The following is a 22293-nucleotide window of genomic DNA, read 5'->3' as shown; positions in this document are numbered from 1 at the left end:
TGTCGATATAAGACTCGTTTCACTGTGGATATAGATACTTTTGTACCTGTTTCCTCCAGCATCTTCACAAGGTCCTTTGCTGTTGCTCTGGGATTGATTTTCACTTTTCGCACCAAAGTTCGTTCATCTCTAGGAGACAGAACACGTCTCCTTCCTAAGCGGTATGACGGCTGCGTGGTCCCATGGTGTTTATACTTGTGTACTATTGTTTGTACAGATGAACGTCGTACCTTCAGGCGTTTGAAAATTGCTCCCAAGAATGAACCAGACTTATGGAGGTCTACAATTCTTTTCTGGGGTCTTGGATGATTTATTTTGATTTTCCATTGATGAGAAACTGAGTTTGAAGGTAGGCCTTGAAATACATCCACAGGTACACCTCCATTGACTCAAATGATGTCAATTAGCCTATCAGAAGCTTCTAAAGCCATGACATCATTTCCGGGAATTTTCCAAGCTATTTAAGGCACAGTCAACTTAGTGTATGTAAACTTCTGACCCACTGGATTTGTGATAGAGTGAATTATAAGTGAAATAATCTGTCTGTTAACAATTGTTGAAAAAATGACTTCTGTCATGCCAAAACTATAGTTTGTTAACAAGACATTTGTAGAGTGGTTGAAAAATGAGTTTTCATGACCAAAATATTGATTCATTATTTACATAATTATTCAGACCCTTCGCTTTGAGACTGGAAATTTAGCTCCGGTGCATTCTGTTTCCATTGATCATCCTTGAGATGTTTCGACAAATGGATTGGAATCCACCTGTGGTAAATTCTATTCATTGGACATGATTTTGAAAGACACACACATCTACAGTCGTGGCCAAAAGTTTTGAGACTGACACAAATATTAATTTTCACAAAGTCTGCTGCCTCAGTCTGTATGATGGCAATTTGCATACACTCCAGAATGTTATGAAGAGTGATCAGATGAATTGCAATTAATTGCAAAGTGCTTCTTTGCCATGCAAATTAACTGAATCCCCCAAAAAACATTTCCACTGCATTTCAGCCCTGCCACATAAGGACCAGCTGACATCATGTCAGTTATTCTCTCGTTAACACAGGTGTGAGTGTTGAGGAGGACAAGGCTGGAGATCACTCTGTCATGCTGATTGAGTTTGAATAACAGACTGGAAGCTTCAAAAGGAGGGTGGGGCTTAGAATCATTGTTCTTCCTCTGTCAACCATGGTTACCTGCTAGGAAACATGTGCCGTCATCATTGCTTGCACAAAAAGGGATTCACAGGCAAGGATATTGCTGCCAGTAAGATTGCACCTAAATCAACAATTGATTGGATCATCAAGAACTTCAAGGAGAGCGGTTCAATTGTTGTGAAGAAGGCTTCAGGGCGCCAAAGAAAGTCCAGCAAGGACTGAATGCAGTTGATTCAGCTGCGAGATCGGGGCACCACCGGTACAGAGCTTGCTCAGGAATGGCAGCAGGCAGGTGTGAGCTCATCTGCACACACAAACTTGTGGTCAATCCTCAAGAGGTGGGTGGACAAACAAAACCCCACAAATTCTGACAAACTCCAAGCATTGACTATGCAAGAATGGGCTTCAATCAGTTAGGATGTGACCCAGAAGTTAATTGACAGCATGCCAGGGTGGATTGCAGAGGTCTTGAAAAAGAAGGGTCAACACTGCAAATATTGACTCTTTGCATCAACTGCATGTAATTGTCAATAAAAGCATTTGACACTTCTGAAAGGCTTGTAATTATACTTCAGTATTCCATAGCAACATCTAACAAAAATATCTAAAGACACTGAGACAGCAGACTTTGTGAAAATTAATATTTGTGTCATTTTCAAAACTTTTGGCCACAACTGTATCTAAGGTCCCACAGTTGACAGTGCATGTTAGGGCAAAAAACAAGCCATGAGGTCGAAGGAAGTGGCCGTAGAGCTCAGAGACAGGATTCTGTAAAGGCACAGACCTGGGGAAGGGTACCAAAATAATTCTGCAGCATTGAATGTCTCCAAGAACTCAGTGGCCTCCATCATTCCTGAATGGAAGTAGATTGGAACCACCAAGACTCTTCCAGAATTGGCCGCCCGGCCATACTGAGCAATCTGGGAAGAAAGGCCTTGGTCAGGGAGGTGACAAAGAACCCAAATGGTAACTCTGACAGAGCTCTAGAGTACCTCTGTGGCGATGGGAGAACCTTCCAGAAGGACAACCATTTCTGCGGCACTCCACCGATCAGGCCTTTAAGCCACTCCTCAGTAAAAGGCACATGGCATCCCGCTTGGAGTTTGCCAAAAGGCACCTAAAGGCTTTCAGACCATGAGAACAAGATTCTCTGGTCTGATGAAACGTCTGGAGAGAACCTGGCACCATCCCTACGGTGAAGCATGGTGGTGGCATCATCATGCTATGGGGATATTTTTCAGTGGCAGGGACTGAGAGACTAGTCAGGATGAAGGGAAAGATGAACATAGCAAAGTATAGAGAGATCCTTGATGAACACATGCTCCAGAGCGCTCAGGATCTCAGAATGGGGTGAAGGTTCACCTTCAAACAGGACAACACAGGAGTGGCTTCAGGACAAGTCTTTAAATGTCCTTAAGTGGCCCAGCCAGAGCCGAGACTTGAACCCAATCAAATATCTCTGGAAGAGGTATGAAAATAGCTGTGCAGCAACACTCCCCATCCAACCTGACAGAGCTTGAGAGGATCTGCAGAGAAGAATTGGAGAAACTCCCCAAATACAGGTGTGCCAAGCTTGTAGCATCATACCCAAGAAGACTCAATGCTGTAATCGCTGCCACAGGTGCTTCAACAGAGTACCGAGTAAAGGGTCTGAATACTTATTTAAGTGTGACATTTCAGTTTTTTTATTTGAAATAAATTTGCAAAAATTGCAAAAAAATGTTTTTTGCTTTGTCATTATGGGGTGTTGTGTGTAAATTGAGGGGTAAAACCAATTTAATCGATATTAGAATAAATCTGTCATGTAACCAAATGTGAAAAAAGTCAAGGGGTCTGAACATTTTCTGAAGGCACTTTATATGGATAGAATATGTAGTATATATGAAGAATAGTATATGTACAGCAATAGTTAAATAGGAGGCCTTGACTAGAATACAGTATATACATATGAAGTGGGTAAACAGTATGTAAACATTATTAAAGTGACCAGTGTTATGTACATAGGGCAGCCGCCTCTAAGGTGCATGGTAGAGTAACCGGGTTGTAGCCGGCTAGTGACGGTGACTAAAGTTCAGGGCAGGGTACTGGGTGGTGGCCGGCTAGTGGTGATTATTTAATATGTCTGATGGCCCTGAGATAGGAGCTGTATTTCAGTCTCTTGGTTCCAGCTTTGATGCACCTGTACTGACCTCACTTTCTGCTTGGTAGCGGGGTGAACAGGCCGTGGCTCAGGTGGCTGAGGTCCTTGATGATCTTCTTGGCCTTCCTGTGACACCGGGTACTGTAGATGTCCTGGAGGGCAAGCAGTGGGCCCCCGGTGATGTGTTGAGCAGACTGCACAACCCTCTGGAGAGCCCTAGTGTGGCGGACGGTACAGTTGTCATACCAGGTGGTGATACAGCCCGACAGGATGCTCTCAATGATGCGTCTGTAAAAGTTTGTGAGAGTTTGAGGGGCCAAGCAAGATTTCTTCAGCCTCCTGAGGTTGAAGAGTTGCTGCTGCTTCTTCTTCACCACACTGTCTGTTTGGGTGGACCATTTCAGATTGTCAGTGATGTGTACATCCTTTAGAAACTGCAATGCTCTAAAGATAGTAATGCAAGTCTTTAGATGTTGTACACATGAAATTGTGCCATTCCAAACTTTATCCTTGTAGCCTGCTGCTACAGGTAACTACCAAAATAGAGGAAACACCAACATAAAGTGTCTTAATAGGGCTTTGGGCCACCACGACCAGCCAGAAAAGCTTCAATGCGCCTTATCATAGATTCTACAAGTGTCTGGAACTTCCTGTGTGGAAGCACCCCATGCTTTCAATATGCGTTGTATCCCTCATTTACTGAAGTGTTTCCTTTATTTTGGCAGTTACCTGTAGAATAGACTGAGAGGTATCGCTAGAGTTACAAAAACATTGAGTATAACATTACATATAAAGTTCAGAATGACAAAATTTCATGTCTACAACATCTAAAGACCTGTATCACTCTACTGAGAGCTTTGCAGTTTCTAAAGGATGCATTTGGGTGTTTTTGGAGCCTTTGTTCATGTTTTTTTAGGGAGCCCCATACCACACAAAGAAGATGAGGAAGTGATTTGTTGTTTGGGGTAAGTTTCTCAAAAACATATGAAATCATGCCTGGACCCTTCTATAACATGCTAGTTATATAAAAAATATAGATTTGTTTGTAACAAAATAAAACTCCTCAATTTCCTTTTCTCAAATGATTCTGAATGTTTTACTGTATGTCTTGTGTTTACAAGAGTGTAGTGTGCGTGTGTGTGGTTCTATACAGTTCCAAATAAGGGTTTTTGGGGTTGTTAAAATAGCGGATCCTTTTTGGTGCTATCTAGAATCCTTTTTGGAAGGTTCTGTAAAGAACCATGCTTACAGGGTTCTAAATATAACCTTTTATGGTGCTGTAAAGAACCATTTCATAAGCTTCTACGGTATATCGCACCACAAAGAGTTCCGCTATGGTAACGTCCTTTTTGGGGGCTAAATAGGACCTGTTTTAAATAACCTTTGTCAAAGGTTATACAAAGAACCCTTTGAAGAACCATACAGGGTTTTATATTGTGGTTAGTAGCCATATGATATTGTTACATTTCCATAGGTATTCATCCACAAATTGAATCAGGTGTGCTAGCTCCAGAACAGCTCAGGGTCCTTGAGGAGAAAAATGAAAACCACTGATATTGTCAACAGCTCATAGTTGACACACAACCTTACATGGGTCTTTCATAAGACATCATTATTGATCAGGCTTTTTTTTCCATATGCAATGACATAATACAACAGATTAGATCAACTGGGATAGCACTCTCAATCATAGTTGCACAAAAAGAGCTGTGCGCAAACCACACCCCAAATATATTTCAATTAGCCGCTGCCCCTACATTTGAATTTTCACTAAAAGATGAAAGAACAATTTTCTTAACTGCAAAAAACCATTGAAGGGATCAAAGGGTTCATTGAGTCATTATGGTTCCACATAGAACCATAACAATTACCAAAGAACCCTTGAGGAACCCTCTTTTTCTTAGAGGGCAGATGGTTGCACCACTGTGAACCATCCCAGGCTCCGGAGTTAGACAGGTCCTGGAGCAGCATTTGGAGGTTGTTTTTGATCTGTGTCTACCTCCTCCTCAGGGCTTTATATCTAAAATACACAGCATTATATTGTTATCATTTGTTAATGTTTCATGTGTTAGAATTTGATTTTGTTTATGTATTTTTTACTTTTCTAAACTTAATATTTGAACTTGATTATTGAATGATTTAATTGAAGAAGAAAAAAAAGAAGAAAAAAACTGGTAATGACTTTTGGATAAAGAACAAGTAGAATGACCTTTATATATATATATATATACAGTACTTTTGTAATGTTTTCAGAACCCTTGACTTTTTCCACATTTTGTTGCGTTCAATCGTCAATCTAGGCACAATACCCCATAATGACAAAGCAAAAAACATTTTGAGTCTCATTACAAAGGGTCTGATTACTTATGTAAATAAGGTATTTGTGTTTTTTTAATGTTTAATGCATTTGCAAACATGTCTAAAAACCTGTTTTCACTTTGTCATTATGGGGTATTGTGTGTAGATTGATAAAGATGTTTTATTTATTTAATCCATTTTAGAATAAGGCTGTAACATAAGAAAATTTGAAAAAGGTCAAGGGGTCTGAATACTTTCCAAATGCACTGTATCTCCCTCTGAAGCATGTTGAACATATACAGTTACATCATTGCACCAGCCCTCAGTTATTGTGATAGGTATTAGCCTAGTTATATCCATGAAGTAGGTAGGCTACATACATTACCAGTCAAAAGTTTGGACACACTTACTCATTCAAAGGTTTTTCTTTATTTGTACTATTTTCTACACCTGTTTTTCAACAGGAAATGACCCAACACACCTCAAGGCTGTGTAAGGGTTATTTGACCATGAAGGAAACCTGGTCTCCACAATCACCTGACCTCAACCCAATTGAGATGGTTTGGGGTGAGTTGGACCACAGAGTGAAGGAAAAGCAGCCAACAAGTGCTCAGCATATGTGGGAACTCCTTCCAGGTGAAGAGAGAATTGAGAGAATGCCAAGCATGTGCAAAGCTGTCATCAAGGCAAAGGGTAGCTACTTTGAAGAATCTCAAATCTCAAATATATTTCAATATTTTTAACACTTTCTTGATTACTATATGATTCCATATGTTATTTCATCGTTTTGATGTATTTCCTATTATTCTACAATAATAGTGAAGATGAATGAATAGGTGTGTGCAAACGTTTGACTGGTACTGTATGATCAACAGTTTGGGTAGACTATGTATGGCTCTCAAGTGTGAAGGAACTTTTCCAGTCTCTTTTGTGGGTTACTATAATATAGGTCCTCCTTTCCCTCCTGCTTCACTTTGGAGCCAGACGGAAGGAATTAATTCCTGTGTATTTATATATGTACATGTTCAGGGATGTAAATATTCTAATATCTAGCTCTTAGGGGTTTGAGTGGAAGGATTATTTTGTGTTGCAGCAGTCATCTGCTGACCAGAATATCAGCTGAGCTGAGTGAGAGGGTAAGAAAACACACATGGAAGAGATCAAACATCTAAATGTATTTTGTTTCTGTATGTGTGTGCCGTACTGTACATTTATTGCCATGTATATAGAGATAGCATTGTACATGATTTCTATTGTGTTGTTATATTGTATTTCTTATTAGAACATGACAAAATCTGGAATAATAAAAAGACTGTGCACATGCCTACGTGGACACATGCCTTTTCATTTACATAGCGAGTATCTTACACAGACAGAGGAGCTTGAGTGTGTGTGTGGGAGAGAGGGCACTCCCAGTCCCATCATGAACCTGTTCCACTGTCAATCAACTCTGCACAGCACACATTCCATTCCATTGGGATTTTGGTGAGACCTGATTCATTGTATTGTAGGCTACATGGTTTTCCATTTTCGATTAATGTTAGCTGCTCAGTTAGCCTTGACTGTGGCTCTGAGCATTCAGGAATTGGTGCTGTTCAATGTTTAGTGTAATAGCTCTTATCGGACCTAAAGGCAGTCAGTAGGATGCATGTGATGATTGTTAACGTTTATCACATATCCTTTATGACCAATCTCAGTTACAATTTGCATGTAGTTGATTAAAATCTATGATAGAACTCTGTGAAAAGTGGTTCCTCCAATTAGTCACGTATTTAACCTTTTGACGACATGGGGCCAACAATATTAATCATTAACAACTATTGACTTGCAATTTCTATGAATATTGCAATGAGATCGACACAAAAAAAACTGTCATTGACAATCGATGAAACACCACACTTTACATGCTGTAAAATAATACATTTACCATTTGCTGGCTATCGAGTCAAGTTTTTCTACGATTGTCACTGATTATGTTTTGTGCATGCTAATGTACCAGATGTTGGTTTCTCCCATTGGATACCTTGGTTCAGATCCCACCCATGACACTAACACTTGTGGAAAGATTGACCGACCTTGCAGAGATAATATGCACAGCTTGTGTCTCAACAGTCCAATCTAGCTCAGTCAATAGGAGGACCTGCCAGGTCTGCTTAGCCCTGGACTGACTTTATAATCATCCATTCCAACTGTCCAAATCTGTCACTTTCTTTCTACCCCTGACCGTCCCTCCCCTTCTCCATCCCCTGTTACCACGCTCCCTCCTCTCTCTCTCTTTCTCTCTCTTCTCCATCCCCTGCTACCACTCTCTCTCTCTTTCTCTCTCTTTCTCTCTCTTCTCCATCCCCTGCTACCACGCTCCCTCCTCTCTCTCTCTTTCTCTCTCTTCTCCATCCCCTGCTACCACGCTCCCTCCTCTTTCTCTCTCTTCTCCATCCCCTGCTACCACGCTCCCTCCTCTTTCTCTCTCTTCTCCATCCCCTGCTACCACTCTCTCTTTCTCTCTCTTCTCCATCCCCTGCTACCACGCTTCCCTCCTCTTTCTCTCTCTTCTCCATCCCCTGCTACCACGCTCCCTCCTCTCTCTTTCTCTCTCTTCTCCATCCCCTGCTACCACGCTCCCTCCTCTTTCTCTCTCTTCCCCATCCCCTGCTACCACGCTCCCTCCTCTCTCTTTCTCTCTCTTCTCCATCCCCTGCTACCACGCTCCCTCCTCTCTCTTTCTCTCTCTTCTCCATCCCCTGCTACCACTCTCTCTCTCTCTTTCTCTCTCTTCATCCCCTGCTACCACACTCCCTCCTCTCTCTCTTTCTCTCTCTTCTCCATCCCCTGCTATCACTCTCTCTCTTTCTCTCTCTTCTCCATCCCCAGCTACCCCTCTCTCTCTTTCTCTCTTTTCCATCCCCTGCTACCACGCTCCCTCCTCTCTCTCTTTCTCTGATCCCTCATTTAGAAACTCTGTCCCAGATTCTTACAGTATTTACTGCTGACTGCAGCCACTCCGCTTTTCTTGAATAATAATATATATGCGCCATCCCTCCCTCATTCCCTCTCACCAGTGCTGTGACAATAGGAAGCTAATGAAGATTACTGCTGGTGTTCAGGTAAACTTGTCCTCTACCAACACCTTACATCACATTACCCTGCAGCTCACTTATCCTCTTAAAATAAAATTCCACCCAAAAACCCTCTTTTGGTATTTGTTTTATTAATCCATTGTTGACATAGTCCCAAAATGTTTTGCTTGTCAGCAATCAAGTTTTCAAGATATGTAACTTCCTAAAATACTGAAATCATCCCTGTATGATGATGCATTTAGCATTATATGATGCAAACATTTTGGTACTATGTCAACAATGGACTGATGAAACAAATACCAAAATATCGTTTTTGGTTAGAGTTTTCCTTTAACACCCTTCTTACCTTATTAAGACGTCCAGTATGTTGTGTGCGTGTGTGCATGCATTTGTGTGTGCTGTCCAGCATGTTTTTGTTTTGAGCGATAAAAAGCAATATATATTATTACACCCTATGTTAATCATATTAGTTCCCTTCTCTACTCCTGACTCTATACTGCCTCTCCTCCCTCCCCTTCTCTACACCTAACTCTATACTGCCTCTCCTCCCTCCCCTTCTCTAAACCTCACTCTATACTGCCTCTCCTCCCTCCCCTTCTCTACACCTCACTCTATACTGCCTCTCCTCCCTCCCCTTCTCTACACCTCACCCTATGCTGCCTCTCTTCCCTCCCCTTCTCTACTCCTGACTCTATGCTGCCTTTCCTATCTCCCCTTCTCTACACCTAACTCTATACTGCCTCTCCTCCCTCCCCTTCTCTAAACCTCACTCTATACTGCCTCTCCTCCCTCCCCTTCTCTACACCTCACTCTATACTGCCTCTCCTCCCTCCCCTTCTCTACACCTCACCCTATGCTGCCTCTCTTCCCTCCCCTTCTCTACTCCTGACTCTATTACTGCCTCTCCTCCCTCCCCTTCTCTTTTCCCCCTCAGTCTTCCCCCACCATCTTTCTCATTTCTTATCCACACTCAGGGAAAACATCTGCAGTGCCTGTGGAGGAAGGAAAGTCACCTTGGAGGAGAAGAGAGAGGGAGAAAGAGAGAGAGAGGGAGAAAGAGAGAGAGAGGGAGAGAGAGAGAGAGAGAGAGAGAGAGAGAGAGAGAGAGAGAGAGAGAGAGAGAGAGAGAGAGAGAGAAGGAGCTTTAGGAGCTCTGCTTTAATGCATTTATGAACACCAATGGTTAGAGCCAACACTGGATGAGAATGTAGATGCATAGCGATGCATTTGTGAGCTAAACCGCCACACCCACAACTACTGCAGCTCTCGCCTGTTACAGCATATAGCCTCGCCCTGTTCAACCTTTTCCTGCAGTGGACTAAATCAGGGTCACACAGAATGTTTCTTGGTAGTCCTTAAGAGGACTCCCATGAGTCAATCTAAGTAACATAATCAAAAAATCCCTGTGAAAATCCCTCAGTTGAAACTAGCTTCGCATGGGCTGTGTCTCAATCTACCGCATCCCCGCCTATGTCAGATTTCCACATCTGCGGTGGAAGGTGGCTGAGGTACAACGGTGTTTGTCATTCCATGAGACATGAAAATCTGTCTTGTCACAACAACGTCTGTAGCGTCCAAAATAATTTGAGGGGAAAAAAATTCTAAATCAAATAGCTAAATGATCCATGGTATATGACCATCTAAAAATCTGACTGCAGGAAAGTGATCTATAAAGAAAGGGAAAAGCTTTTCCCATGGGAAAGCCATAGGAAAAGGAATCTGGTTGATATCCCTTTAAATGGAGTGAAGGCAGGCAATGGAACAGGGAGCTTTCAGGAAAAACAGCACTTCTGGGTTGGATTTTCCTCAGGTTTTCACCTGCAATATCAGTTCTGTTATTCTCACAGACAATATTTTTACAGTATTGGAAACTTTAGAGTGTTTTCTATTCTAATCTGACAATTATATGCATATTCTAGATTCTGGGCCTAAGAAATAGGCAGTTTCATTTGCGTACATTTTTCATCCAAACATCAAAATACTGCCCCCTACACTCAACAGGTTAAGAATGATGGAGGCCACTGTGTTGTTGGTGACCGTCAATGCTGCAGAAATGTTTTGTTACCCTTCCCCAGATCTGTGCCTCAACAAAATCCAGTTTCTGAACACTACGGACAATTCCTTCAACCTCATGGCTTGGTTTTTGCTCTGACATGCATTATCAACTGTAGGACCTTAGGCACACACCTGTCTATATATATATATATATATGTGTGTGTAACAGGTGGACTCCAATCAAGTTGTAGAAACATCTCAAGGATGATCAATGGATATAGGATGCACCTGAGCTCAATTTCGAGTCTCATCGCAAATTATCTGAATACGTATGTAAATAAGGTATTTTTAAAAACCTGTTTTCGCTTTGTCATTATGGGGTATTGTGTGTAGATTGATGAGAAAAAATATATATTATACATTTTAGAATAAGGCTGTAAACGTAACAAAATGTGGAAATAGTCAAGGGGTCTGAATACATTCCGAATGCACTGTATATCATTTTGGCAAAATTATTTCAATTTATCAGAGGGTGCTGCATCACCTCAGCACCCCTACTTCCTGCGGCTATGCCAACATGGTGGTACCTCTTCTATAGTTAAATTGAATAAATGATCTGCAGATGCTCAGCACATCCATGTTTGAGTGTGACAACAGTCAAGATGAAGAGCAGGCCCATCTCATCTTCCTGCTTCCTGTGTCATAATCAATGTAATTACCATAAAGATACATTCTATTGCATTCCTTTTCCATTAAAGGAACAGCCTGTAACCTGGTGATGTCATAAGGGGTCTACAAAACTATTTCAGCTATGCAGTTATTGGTGCTTCATTTTTTTGGTTTAAAAGGTATGACAGCTGTGCTCATATTCTCCCAAAATCAACGGGATGCTACATTAATTGAAATGACCAATGAACGGTTGGAAATCTTAGATTGTGGTTCAAAGAATATATAATTATCAATTGATAATACAGATGTTGTAACTGTTGTTCACAATGAAAAACATTATTCTGATTAGAATCAAGGCACTGTAAATCATGATTTCCTAGTTTAGCAGCCTATGTGAAAATTGTATTTATGTGAACATTTTATGTATTGAGCACTTAGTCCTGTTTGAAGGCAGCTCTGTCAGGAAATTACTGCATATGAGGCTGGGGTTGGAATTTTTATTTATTTTTAAAAATCACCAGATATGTCATTGTGATGCGTTTTCTGCTTTAAAGGGGACATTTTACAATACACTTCTGCAATGTAACCAATCATGCTCACTCTGTCTCTTTGCCTGTACTTTGTCACCACCACCCCCCTTAGCTGGATAAGAGTGAGGTGACAACGTTTGACCTGCCCCTCTCAGCCAGCCATGGAGCCACTGACGCTTCTGCTTCTAACATCAGCGTGGATGGAGCAGGGGCTGTGGCCGGGGTGGAATCTCTGGCTGGGGGGGCTGAAGTGTCATTGGGCGCCGAGGCCCAGCGGACACGTGCTGCTCTGGAGCAGCTACAGCAGAAGATCCTGAAGAGCATTGAGCAGATTCGGATAGAACAGGAGGCACGAAACGACAATGTGGCAGAGTACTTGAAGCTGGCCCACAATGCCAACAGCCATCAGGCTTTTCGTATCAAACAGGTGTTTGAGAAGAAGAACCAGAAGTCTGCACAGACCATCGCCCACCTGCACAAGAAGCTAGATCACTACCACAAGAAGTTTAAGGAGATACAGCAGGTGTGTGTGTGTGTGTGTGTGTGTGTGTGTGTGTGTGTGTGTGTGTGTGTGTGTGTGTGTGTGTGTGTGTGTGTGTGTGTGTGTGTGTGTGTGTGTGTGTGTGTGTGTGTGTGTGTGTGTGTGTGTGTGTGTGTGTGTGTGTGTGTGTGTGTGTGTGAGTAAAGAGACAGAGAAAGAAAATTAAATGAGTCCTCCATGTCTGATTGGTCTACTTTTGCATTGACACCTTTTCCTCCATCCACCTAACCTCCCTCTCCTTATAGCAAGGTCTGGGCCGGCAGCCTAAGGATGTGCTGGGGGATATGCAGCAGGGGCTGAAGGATGTAGGGGCTAACGTACGGGCAGGGATCAGTAGCTTTGGTGGAGGTGTGGTGGAGGGTGTCAAAGGGGGCGTGTCAGAACTCACCCATACAGCTGTGGTGTCTAAGCCCCTGGAGTTTGTCAGCTTGATCCGCAACAAATTAGGCAGCACACACTCGCTGGAGGATGGTGTGGAGGAGCATTCAGATGATGTACCTCTGAGTAGCAGCGTCACCTTGGCCTCCAGCTCAAAGTACAGTAGTGACGACGAGTGCTCCAGTGACTCTGTGACAGATAGTAATTATTTTGGGGCTGGGGGAGGAGGGGGGATGTTGGGGTTGGGGCTGGCCAGGCTGGACGGGAACGACCACCACAGGTCCTGGGACACTTGGCTGGAAGGCCTGCAGGAGATCAAAGCCAGCCAGGCCCACATGGAGGACGCCATCGAGGACATGAAGAGTCAGCTGCAGAGCGACTACGCCTACATGACCCAGTGCCTACAGGAAGAGAAATACAGGTATGAGCTACTGGAGGAGCAGCTGAATGATCTGACAGAGCTGCACCAGAACCAGATGTCCAACCTGATACAGGAGCTGGTCAGCATGGAAGAGAAAGTAACCTACCAGTCCTATGAGAGAACCAGAGACTCTCAGGTAAAGAGGCAAAAACCTGAATGTATAAGATGTACTGAAACACACAAGTATGAGTGCAGAAAGGAGCCTATAGTACCCGTAAAGCAGTTGTAACTTTATGTTTACCTGTGTTTGTATTTGTATATACATATTATTTTATGTGTGTGTCTGTACAGGAGGCGGTGGAGTCATGCATGAACCGCATCACTAGGTTAGAGCTGCAACAGCAGCAGCAGCAAATGCTGCAATGGGAGGGTGTGGAGAACGCCAATGCCCACGCCCTGCTGGGAAAACTCATCAACATCATCCTGGCTGTCATGGCTGTAGTGCTAGTGTTCGTCTCCACCCCTGCTAACTTTATCACCCCACTCATAAAGACCAGAGCACGCGTGGCTGCCACTGTCTTGCTGGCCCTTTTCCTGTTTATCCTCTGGAAGTACTGGGACTTCTGGGAGCTTTGGCTACTGCCAGGCTGACCCCTCCATAGGCCATCACCCACACACATTGTTTTGACTTGACCTATCACCTACACTGAAAAAAATGAAGGTTCCTTGGAGAACTCTTGCCCGATAAATAAACTTGGAGTTAAGTGCAAGGTTCTTGACATGGCATCTACAGTTCTTCAGAATTCTAAAAGGTTCTTGAAATGTATATGAGAGCCTGTCGATGTGTCCCTTTCATAGCACACAGCAAATTGGCCAGAGTTTTTCAGTGTAACATTTCTAGTGTCGATTCAAGAGTTTTGTTAACACGGTAAATAGTTAAATAAACACTAAGTGGTGTAAAATAGACCCAGTGTTAGTGTTAATAACCAGAGTTGAACATAAACCACACCCCAGCATACTATATTGCAGGTTGATTTTTTGAAATTGTTTGTTCAAATCTATGTTTTTCCATGTACTTGAATTAATTAATCTTACACTACTCAAATATAAATAGCATTGTTGCCTCCCATGTGGCGCAGTGGTCTAAGGCACTGTGCAGTGCTAGCTGTGCCGCTAAAGATCCTGGTTTGAGTCCAGGCTCTGTTGCAGCTGGCTGCGACCGGGAGACCCATGGGGCGGTGCACAATTGGCCCTGGTTTGGCCATCAGGAATGTTCTTGTCCCATTGTGCTCTAGCGACTCCTGTGGCGGGTTAGGCGCAATGCATGCTGAGATGGTGCCAGGTGTATGGTGTTTCCTCCAACACATTGGTGCGGCTGGCTTCCGTGTTAAGCGGGCGTTGTGTCAAGAAGCAGTGCTGGATTGTGTTTCGGAGGATGCACGGCTCTCGCCCTTTGCCTCTCCGGAGTCCGTACGGGAGTTGCAGCTACTATCAATTGGATACCATGGAAAAGGGGTAAAAAAAATACAATTATAAGAACATTTAAATAGCATACAATTTTGTAAACTATTCCAATCTGTTATTTGAACTATCAAATCAAATCAAATGTATTTATATAGCCCTTTGTACATCAGCTGATATCTCAAAGTGCTGTACAGAAACCCAGCCTAAAACCCCAAACAGCAAGCAATGCAGGTGTAGAAGCACGGTGGCTAGGAAAAACTCCCTAGAAAGTCCAAAACCTAGGAAGAAACCTAGAGAGGAACCAGGCTTTGTGGGGTGTCCAGTCCTTTTCTGGCTGTGCCGGGTGGAGATTATAACAGAACATGGCCAAGATGTTCAAATGTTCATAAATGACCAGCATGGTCGAATAATAGTAAGGCAGAACAGTTGAAACTGGAGCAGCAGCACAGTCAGGTGGACTGGGGACAGCAAGGAATCATCATGTCAGGTAGTCCTGGGGCATGGTCCTAGGGCTCAGGTCAACTATCGTACCCATTACTGAAAAGGTTGTTTCAGTTTAGATGTTTAAGGTAGTGTCATATCTTAGTCTTCCCATCCCTGACAGTCATTCTGAATGCAGGTTGCTGGTGAATAAAATGACAAATGTTTTATTTGTTGGATTCCGATAGAATAACACATCACTTTGCAAGCCAGGATAATATCACTTGCAGCAGGCCTGATGTGGCCTGAAAACTACGAGGCCACTGTATTAGGGTATAACTAGGGCCTCAAAAGACAGCCTTATGAAATATGTACTGAAACAAATACCTTTAATGACAACTGTCATGAAGCGCATAGCTTTGAGAAATACTCTATTGTATCTCGTCAAGTTATAGCCAAGAATCCAGAAATATAAAATAATATGTTGGTTAGAGTTTCCGTTTGCCAACAATACTTTGACACAAGGCGCCAAAGTCAAGTGTTTGTTGTGGACTCGAGTAACTAAAACAATGTAACTTGTTAGCCATGTTTCTACCGTGTATAAAGCTGCCCATCATGCTCTAGCAATGTGAAATATATTATTTGAATAACGATCGAAGAGTTGGTAGAGAATAATCATATACTTTAACCTGCCTGATGTGTTTGTTTGAAGTGCACATGTGCATTATGCAAGATTGACATTATTCTGGTTCTTCAATGGTGTTTGAATGCGGTTGGCATCCAATGTTAATACTGCATTTACCGCCAACAGCTGGACGGGTTTTGATTAAGAAACAACAACAACATGGAAAGGGGGAAATCGACTTTATACAAAATAGAACATGTAAAAAATATATATATACACTTCTTCAATAGCACAGTCCACTCCAAAATACATCCCTATACAGGCTCAGGGGCCTGTGACGGGATACATTCCTCCAAAAGGATTTCTTGCACTGCCTCGGCTGTGAAATCACGAAGATCCAAAACATTTTCAGTGGCATTCACAATGATTCCAACAGTTGATGACCATTGCAATGAATTATACAAAGTCCACCTTTTTAACATGCAGCATTTAACTATCCCTCGGTTGAACCTGCGCTCGTTGTGGTGGTTCTACTACTGTTGCTTCTTCCCCCTATAACAGGGCACTCCAAGAATTCAGGCTCATGTTCACGTGCAGTTTCAGCATTTCCCTTCATCTGGAAATCTATATTCTTCCCTTCTGCACACACTTGACACATTACCAAATATTTTACATTTATGGGGCTTGTGCACAAAAGCTCTTACAGGGTAACTCATGAATACGAATTTATATCAAAGAACAGTAGCATGGATTAAATTAACTTATTTTCTCCATCCACCATACAGGTCAATCGACGTGCACCAACCACTCCATTGATGTCTTCAGTTATATCCTCTGCCTTTATTTCTAGCGCCACCCCAGAAATAAACTTGATAGGCGTCCTGCTACGAGAATCCATGCAGGAAACATTCCACTGCGATATATTTGAGTTTCTTCTTCTCGCGCTTCTTCTGCTCCGCAGACACACAAAAAAAATCCAAATAAGACCACTAATTGTAATTATCACCGACTCCACACTTCCTTCCAACACATCCCAGAGTTTCCTGGAGACGTCAAATGGATTTCCCAAGTAGCATTGATCCAAAACCCTGACCAAAAATGAGTCTAGTGGTTTCCTATTTTCCACCATAGCCGTATTTGTCATTTCCCGTTGCCACTGTAACCCACTCATTTTCACTCTTTTTTTTTTTTTAGCTTCACTCGACTCACTAGCGGTTTCAAACAAAACTTCAGTTTCCGCCATCTCCGTCCGCCACATCCGTTACCTCTCCACATTAGTCTGCGAATCAGAGGAACATTTATTGGTTGATGGGATTAACCAAAGTGATCAATTATCCCGGGGGTGAAGTACTTCATGAATGTGTATTGTGTGACTCAAAGAAGAAGACATGGCACAAGTTATCGAAGTGTGGGTTTATGTAAAACTGTTATGAATGTAATATGTCCATGAGAACTTATGCATTTCTGGTATAAATGTGTTTTGGGGCTATCATGATGGAACATTCCTAACGGAAGTGAATTCATGGAAAGAGTACTTATGTGCTCAGTTGGCCTTTGGCTGGGAGGAGAGCAGGCTAGGCAGGTAACAGGTTGGTTAGAGTAGAGCCATAACTGAGTTTTGTTATAGGCAAGGAGTTGTTGCAGGAATAGTTTATGCTGAGAACGTCTTTGATTTATTAAAATCTTGTCAACACCCTGTGTTATTTTCTGTACAAAGTTTATTGGCCAAATCATCCTGCATCTAAATAAAACCCTCTAAGAGAGGTGAGCACCAGAACATCCTGTCTGCCTCTTCACTGTCTGATCTATCTCGTCAGCTTCTGCTTCACGACAACATGTTCACTTAAAATCTTACGTTGAAGGCTACAGGCCTGAAAATAAACAAATGCAACAGCTGTGTCTCTGTCACTGGCCATCACAGTCATGGGTGACACTGGTAACTCAAAAAGTCACTTGAAAAGTAAACCTACAGCAGGGCTATTCAATTCCGGTCCTGGAAGGCCAAAACATTTCTGATTTTGGAATTTTGTATGGTTCTTCAGAGACCCTGAAAAAATGTTCCCCTACAGCACAGGTGTCAAACTCATGCCACGGAGTGGCTGCGGCTTTTCGTTCCTCCCTTGTACTTGATTGATAAATTAAGGTCACTAATTTGTAAGGAGCTCCCCTCACCTGGTTGTCTAAGACTTCATTGAAACGAAAAAAACAAAAACCAGCAGACACTAAGCCCTCCAGGGAATGGGTTTGACATCCCTGCCGTATGGCATTGCTCTTTATTAAGATCCTTATTTGGTTCAAACGTGCACCTTTATTTTTAAGAGAGTATAAGATATAAATACATCTTGATATATGTGGCTGAGAAGATAAGCTTGTTTCATCCAACACATTTATTTGATAAATGTATAAAATATTATAAATATCATTTATTTATTTTAAACACATTTTTAAACAGAAACTTGACCCCCTAAATAATATACATTAAATCATATATAATAAAACATTTCTTTGTCTTGTTAAACTGGGAAAATCTAAAGTGACGAATCTAGGCCAAGGCTAATCCTATAACTGCTAATAACAGCAGCTAATAACGTTTTGTAATCAATTTAATTCAGCACTTAATCAGATCTACCAGGAGCCTAACGAATAATTCAGCGTCGTCCTCTGACAACCTCCTGGGGTCAAAGACCAATGCTTATCTGACATGTATCTAGCTGAGTCACACGACCGCCATACTGTCGCACCATGCAGCACACCTCAGCAGAACAGCATCTGAACTTAAAAGTTCCCTGTCTTACTCTCATCAATACCCCATAAGGACAAAGAATTTTTGCAAATATATTAAACATGAAAAACAGAAATACCTTATTTGCATACATTTTCAGATAGGTTACAACAATAGACACACAGTCTGCTTAAACTAATAACACACAACCAATTATATGTTTTCATGTCTTCATTGAACATGCCATGTAAACATTCACAGTGCAGGGTGGGAAAAGTATGTAAACCCTTGGATTTAATAACTGGTTGACTCTTTTTTGGTAGCAATAACCTCAACCAAACGTTTTCTGTAGTTGCTGATCAGCCCTGCACAATGGTCAGGAGGAATTTTGGACCATTCCTCTTCACAAAAACTGTTTCAGTTCAGCAGTATTTTTGGGGTGTCTGGTGTGAACTGCTCTCTTGAGATCATGCCACAGCATCTCAATCAGGTTGAGGTCAGGACTCCAGAAGGAGTATTTTCTTCTGTTGAAGCCATTCGGTTATTGATTCACTTCTTTTTTATTTTATTTTACTTTACCTTTATTTAACTAGGCAAGTCAGTTAATAAGAACACATTCGTATTTTCAATGATGGCCTAGGAACAGTGGGTTACCTGCCTTGTTCAGGGGAAGAACGACAGATTTGGGTCTGTGTTTTGGATCGTTGTCCTGTTGCATCACCCAACTTCGGTTTGAGCTTCAATTGGCGGACAGATAGTCTAACAATCTCCTGCAAAATGTCTTGATAAACTTGGGAATTCATTTTTCTGTCGATGACAGAAAGCTGTCTAGTCCTTGAGGCAGCAAAGCAGCCCCAAACCATGACGCTCCTTCCACCATACTTTACAGTTGGGATGAGGTTTTGATGTTGGTGTGCTGTGCCTTTTTTTCTCCACACATAGTGTTGTGTGTTCCTTCCAAACAACTCAACTGTAGTTTTATCGGTCCACAGAATATTTTGCCAGTAGCGCTGTGGAACATCCAGGTGCTCATTTGCAAACCTCAGGCGTGCAGCAATGGTTTTTTTGGACAGCAGTGGCTTCTTCTGTGGTGTCCTCCCATGAACACCATTCTTGTTTAGTGTTTTACGTATCGTAGACTCGTCAACGGAGATGTTAGCATGTTCCAGAGATTTCTGTAAGTCTTTAGCTGACACTCTCGGATTCTTCTTAACCTCATTGAGCATTTTGCACTGTGATCTTGCAGTCATCTTTGCAGGACGGCCACTCATAGGGAGAGTAGCAACAGTGCTGAACCTTCTCCACTAACTCCAAAAAGTTCTGGGACACTGTAAGGTCCATGGAGAATAAAAGCACCTCCTCCCAGCTGCCCACTGCACTGAGGCTAGGAAACACTGTCATCACCGATAAATCCACAATAATTGAGAAATTCAAAAAGCATTTTTCTACGACTGGCCATGCTTTCCACCTGGCTACCCCTACCCCGGGCAACAGCCCTGCACCCCTCACTGCAACTTTCCAAAGCCTCCCCCATTTCTCCTTCACCAAAATCCAGATAGCTGATGTTCTGAAAGAGCTGCAAAATCTGGACCCCTGCTAATCAGTAGAGCTAGACAATCTGGACCCTCTCTTCCTAAAATTATCAGCCGAAATTGTTGCAACCCCTATTACTAGCTTGTTCAACCTTCAACTTTTAGCTCAATAGCAGACGCTCGTTGGCGTGCGAGAGCAGTGTGGGTGCAATAATTGAATAACATGGATTTCTACATTTATTTTGCACGCATGTGTCCGGTCTGATCAGCATGTATTTACGCGCCCCTTCTGGGTCCCGCCCTAGCTCTAACTCAATTGGCCAATTCCACAGCTCTGGTCTGATTGGCCAATTGTTGGTAGCTTCTTGATTGGTTGGCGAGTGCAATTCTTGGAAGCGAACGACATTGATTGTCGCTACCAGACATTTCCTAGCCTAGACTCACCGTTGTCAGGGTGCGTAAATAAAATACACTAGACCCCTTTCCAGTACACGAAACACTGACAAATGCGCGCGACTCTTGGCTACATTAAGAAAGCCATCGCCATTCAACTGGCCTATATTTTCGTTTTTATTACTTCTAAGAAAAGTACATTTTTGTGGTTCTCATATCCTTACAATTATGTTTTTAATATTGCTTGAACAGTCGCTAATATTATCTTTGGTTGTGATCTTTGCAAAATAACTATTTTGGATGCATCAGTTGTTAGCTAGAATGTTAACGCTCATTGACAAAGATACATTTTACTGGTTGGAAGCGCTTTTTAAGTACAATGCAGTTGATTTGCGATGATTAAAATCCAACTATAATCCAAAAGTAGTGTGAAATGCACTCATAAGCGACATGTAAATAGAGTTGTTTTTTTTTTGGCTGGCTGGCTGGCTGGCTGGCTGGCTGGCGTTATATTAGAGCTTCTTCGTATTCTGCCACCAACTTGCGCACATCGCCCTCGTGCGGCAATATTTGCAAACACGGAAAGGGGTCTCTGCTCAAGCCTTTAGCACATGAGTGGGCAAACAGTTCTCTAGGGCCTGATTGGTATCACACTTTTTCTTCACCCCTAGCAAACAGTTGATTAATTAAATTGCATTCTGAGTTACAGTTCCTATAAGGAAATCAGTCAAATAAATACATTCATTAGACCCTAATCTATGGATTACACATGACTTGGCAGGGGGTACAGCCATGGGTGGACCTTGGAGGGCACCCACTGGGGAAATAGGCTCAGCCAATAGGAATGAGTTATTCCACACAAAAAGGGATTTATTACAGACAGAAATACTCCTCAGCTCCCCCCCAGACGATCCTGCAGGTGACGAAAGTGGATGTGGAGGCGCTGGGCTGGCGAGGTTACATGTGGTCTGAGGTTGTGAGGCCGGGTTGGAAGAAATTAACATTATCTCTGGCAACAGCTCTGGTGGACATTCCTGCAGTCAGCATGCCAATTGCAAACTCCCTCAAAACTTCAGACATCTGTGGCATTTTGTTGTGTGACAAAACGGCACATTTTAAAGTGGCCTTTTATTGACCCCCAGCACAAGGTGCACCTATGTAACCACCATCCTCTTTAATCAGTTTCTGGGGTATGCCACACCTGGCAGCTGGATGGATTATCTTGGCAAAGGAGAAATGCTCACTAACAGGGATGTAAACAAATTTATGCACAAAATTAGAGAGAAATAAGCTTTTTTTGCATATGGAAATGTTGTATTTGTTTTTTATTTCAGCTCGTGAAACATGAGCCCAACACTTTACATGTTGCGGTTTATTTTTGTTTAGTGTATATTACGAAGTGTCCTTCCCTGCCCTGAAGTTGACGACCAAGTTATTGTTGGAGCTTGAGCAGCACCATGTGGCCACTCCCGATATGGTATATTTGACCATTTAATATACTTACTCATGCTTTATCTATTAGGGTGCCGAAATAGCTCAGTTGGGAGAGCGTTAGACTGAAGATCTAAATGTCCCTGGTTCGATCCCGGGTTTCGGCAGAACGGTGTCAACCATTTTCCACGCTGTTTCTCTGAAACCTTGGGTGTACTTCAGTTATATATGTTTTTGAGCACAGGTTTTTCATTTAGACCTACTTCAAGAATCTAGCCTATTATCAGCTAATGGTGCAAAAGTTGCTGGGAATTTTAAATAATCCTATTAAATTACATGTAATTAATCAAGTAGTAATTCCCTTGTAAATTCTGTAGTCAATAAAGCACCCACCAGGGTTGACATATTAATTTATTGTTGCACATTATATTTACAGTGCCTCCAGAAAGTATTCAGACCCCTTGACTTTTTACACATTTTGTAACATTTTTGTAAAATGGATTAAATAAATTATTAAGTAAATAAGTTATCTGTTTTTGAATTTTAATACATTTG

The 22293-nt window shown here is 42.2% G+C and overlaps 1 protein-coding gene and 1 non-coding gene across 2 annotated transcripts; both read left to right on the top strand.

Annotated features, from left to right (window-relative positions):
* Positions 1-10113: 10113 nt before the first annotated feature.
* Positions 10114-13816, top strand: LOC118388174 (transmembrane and coiled-coil domains protein 2-like). Its single transcript, XM_052526053.1, has 4 exons — positions 10114-10185; positions 11984-12394; positions 12658-13347; positions 13503-13816. The coding sequence occupies exons 1-4, from the start codon at positions 10114-10116 to the stop codon at positions 13800-13802; spliced, it is 1473 nt and encodes a 490-aa protein (XP_052382013.1). The 3' UTR covers positions 13803-13816.
* An 8016-nt stretch (positions 13817-21832) lies between these two features.
* On the top strand, positions 21833-21905 carry trnaf-gaa (transfer RNA phenylalanine (anticodon GAA)). Its single transcript has one exon. It is a non-coding gene; the product is annotated as a tRNA-Phe (tRNA).
* Positions 21906-22293: the final 388 nt, after the last annotated feature.

Source organism: Oncorhynchus keta, chromosome 10 (genome assembly GCF_023373465.1).
Source record: "Oncorhynchus keta strain PuntledgeMale-10-30-2019 chromosome 10, Oket_V2, whole genome shotgun sequence".
Lineage (NCBI taxonomy): Eukaryota > Metazoa > Chordata > Actinopteri > Salmoniformes > Salmonidae > Oncorhynchus > Oncorhynchus keta.
This window is presented reverse-complemented; position numbering and strand designations above follow the sequence as displayed.

What these genes read in the sequence shown, in the direction of transcription:
- LOC118388174 (XM_052526053.1), top strand. Translation starts at nt 10,114, where the DNA reads ATGGGCTGTGTCTCAATCTACCGCATCCCCGCCTATGTCAGATTTCCA. An exon ending in TGCGGTGGAAGGTGGCTGAG is followed by an intron (nt 10,186 to 11,983) that starts GTACAACGGTGT and finishes CACCCCCCTTAG; the next exon opens with CTGGATAAGAGTGAGGTGAC. An exon ending in AGTTTAAGGAGATACAGCAG is followed by an intron (nt 12,395 to 12,657) that starts GTGTGTGTGTGT and finishes CTCTCCTTATAG; the next exon opens with CAAGGTCTGGGCCGGCAGCC.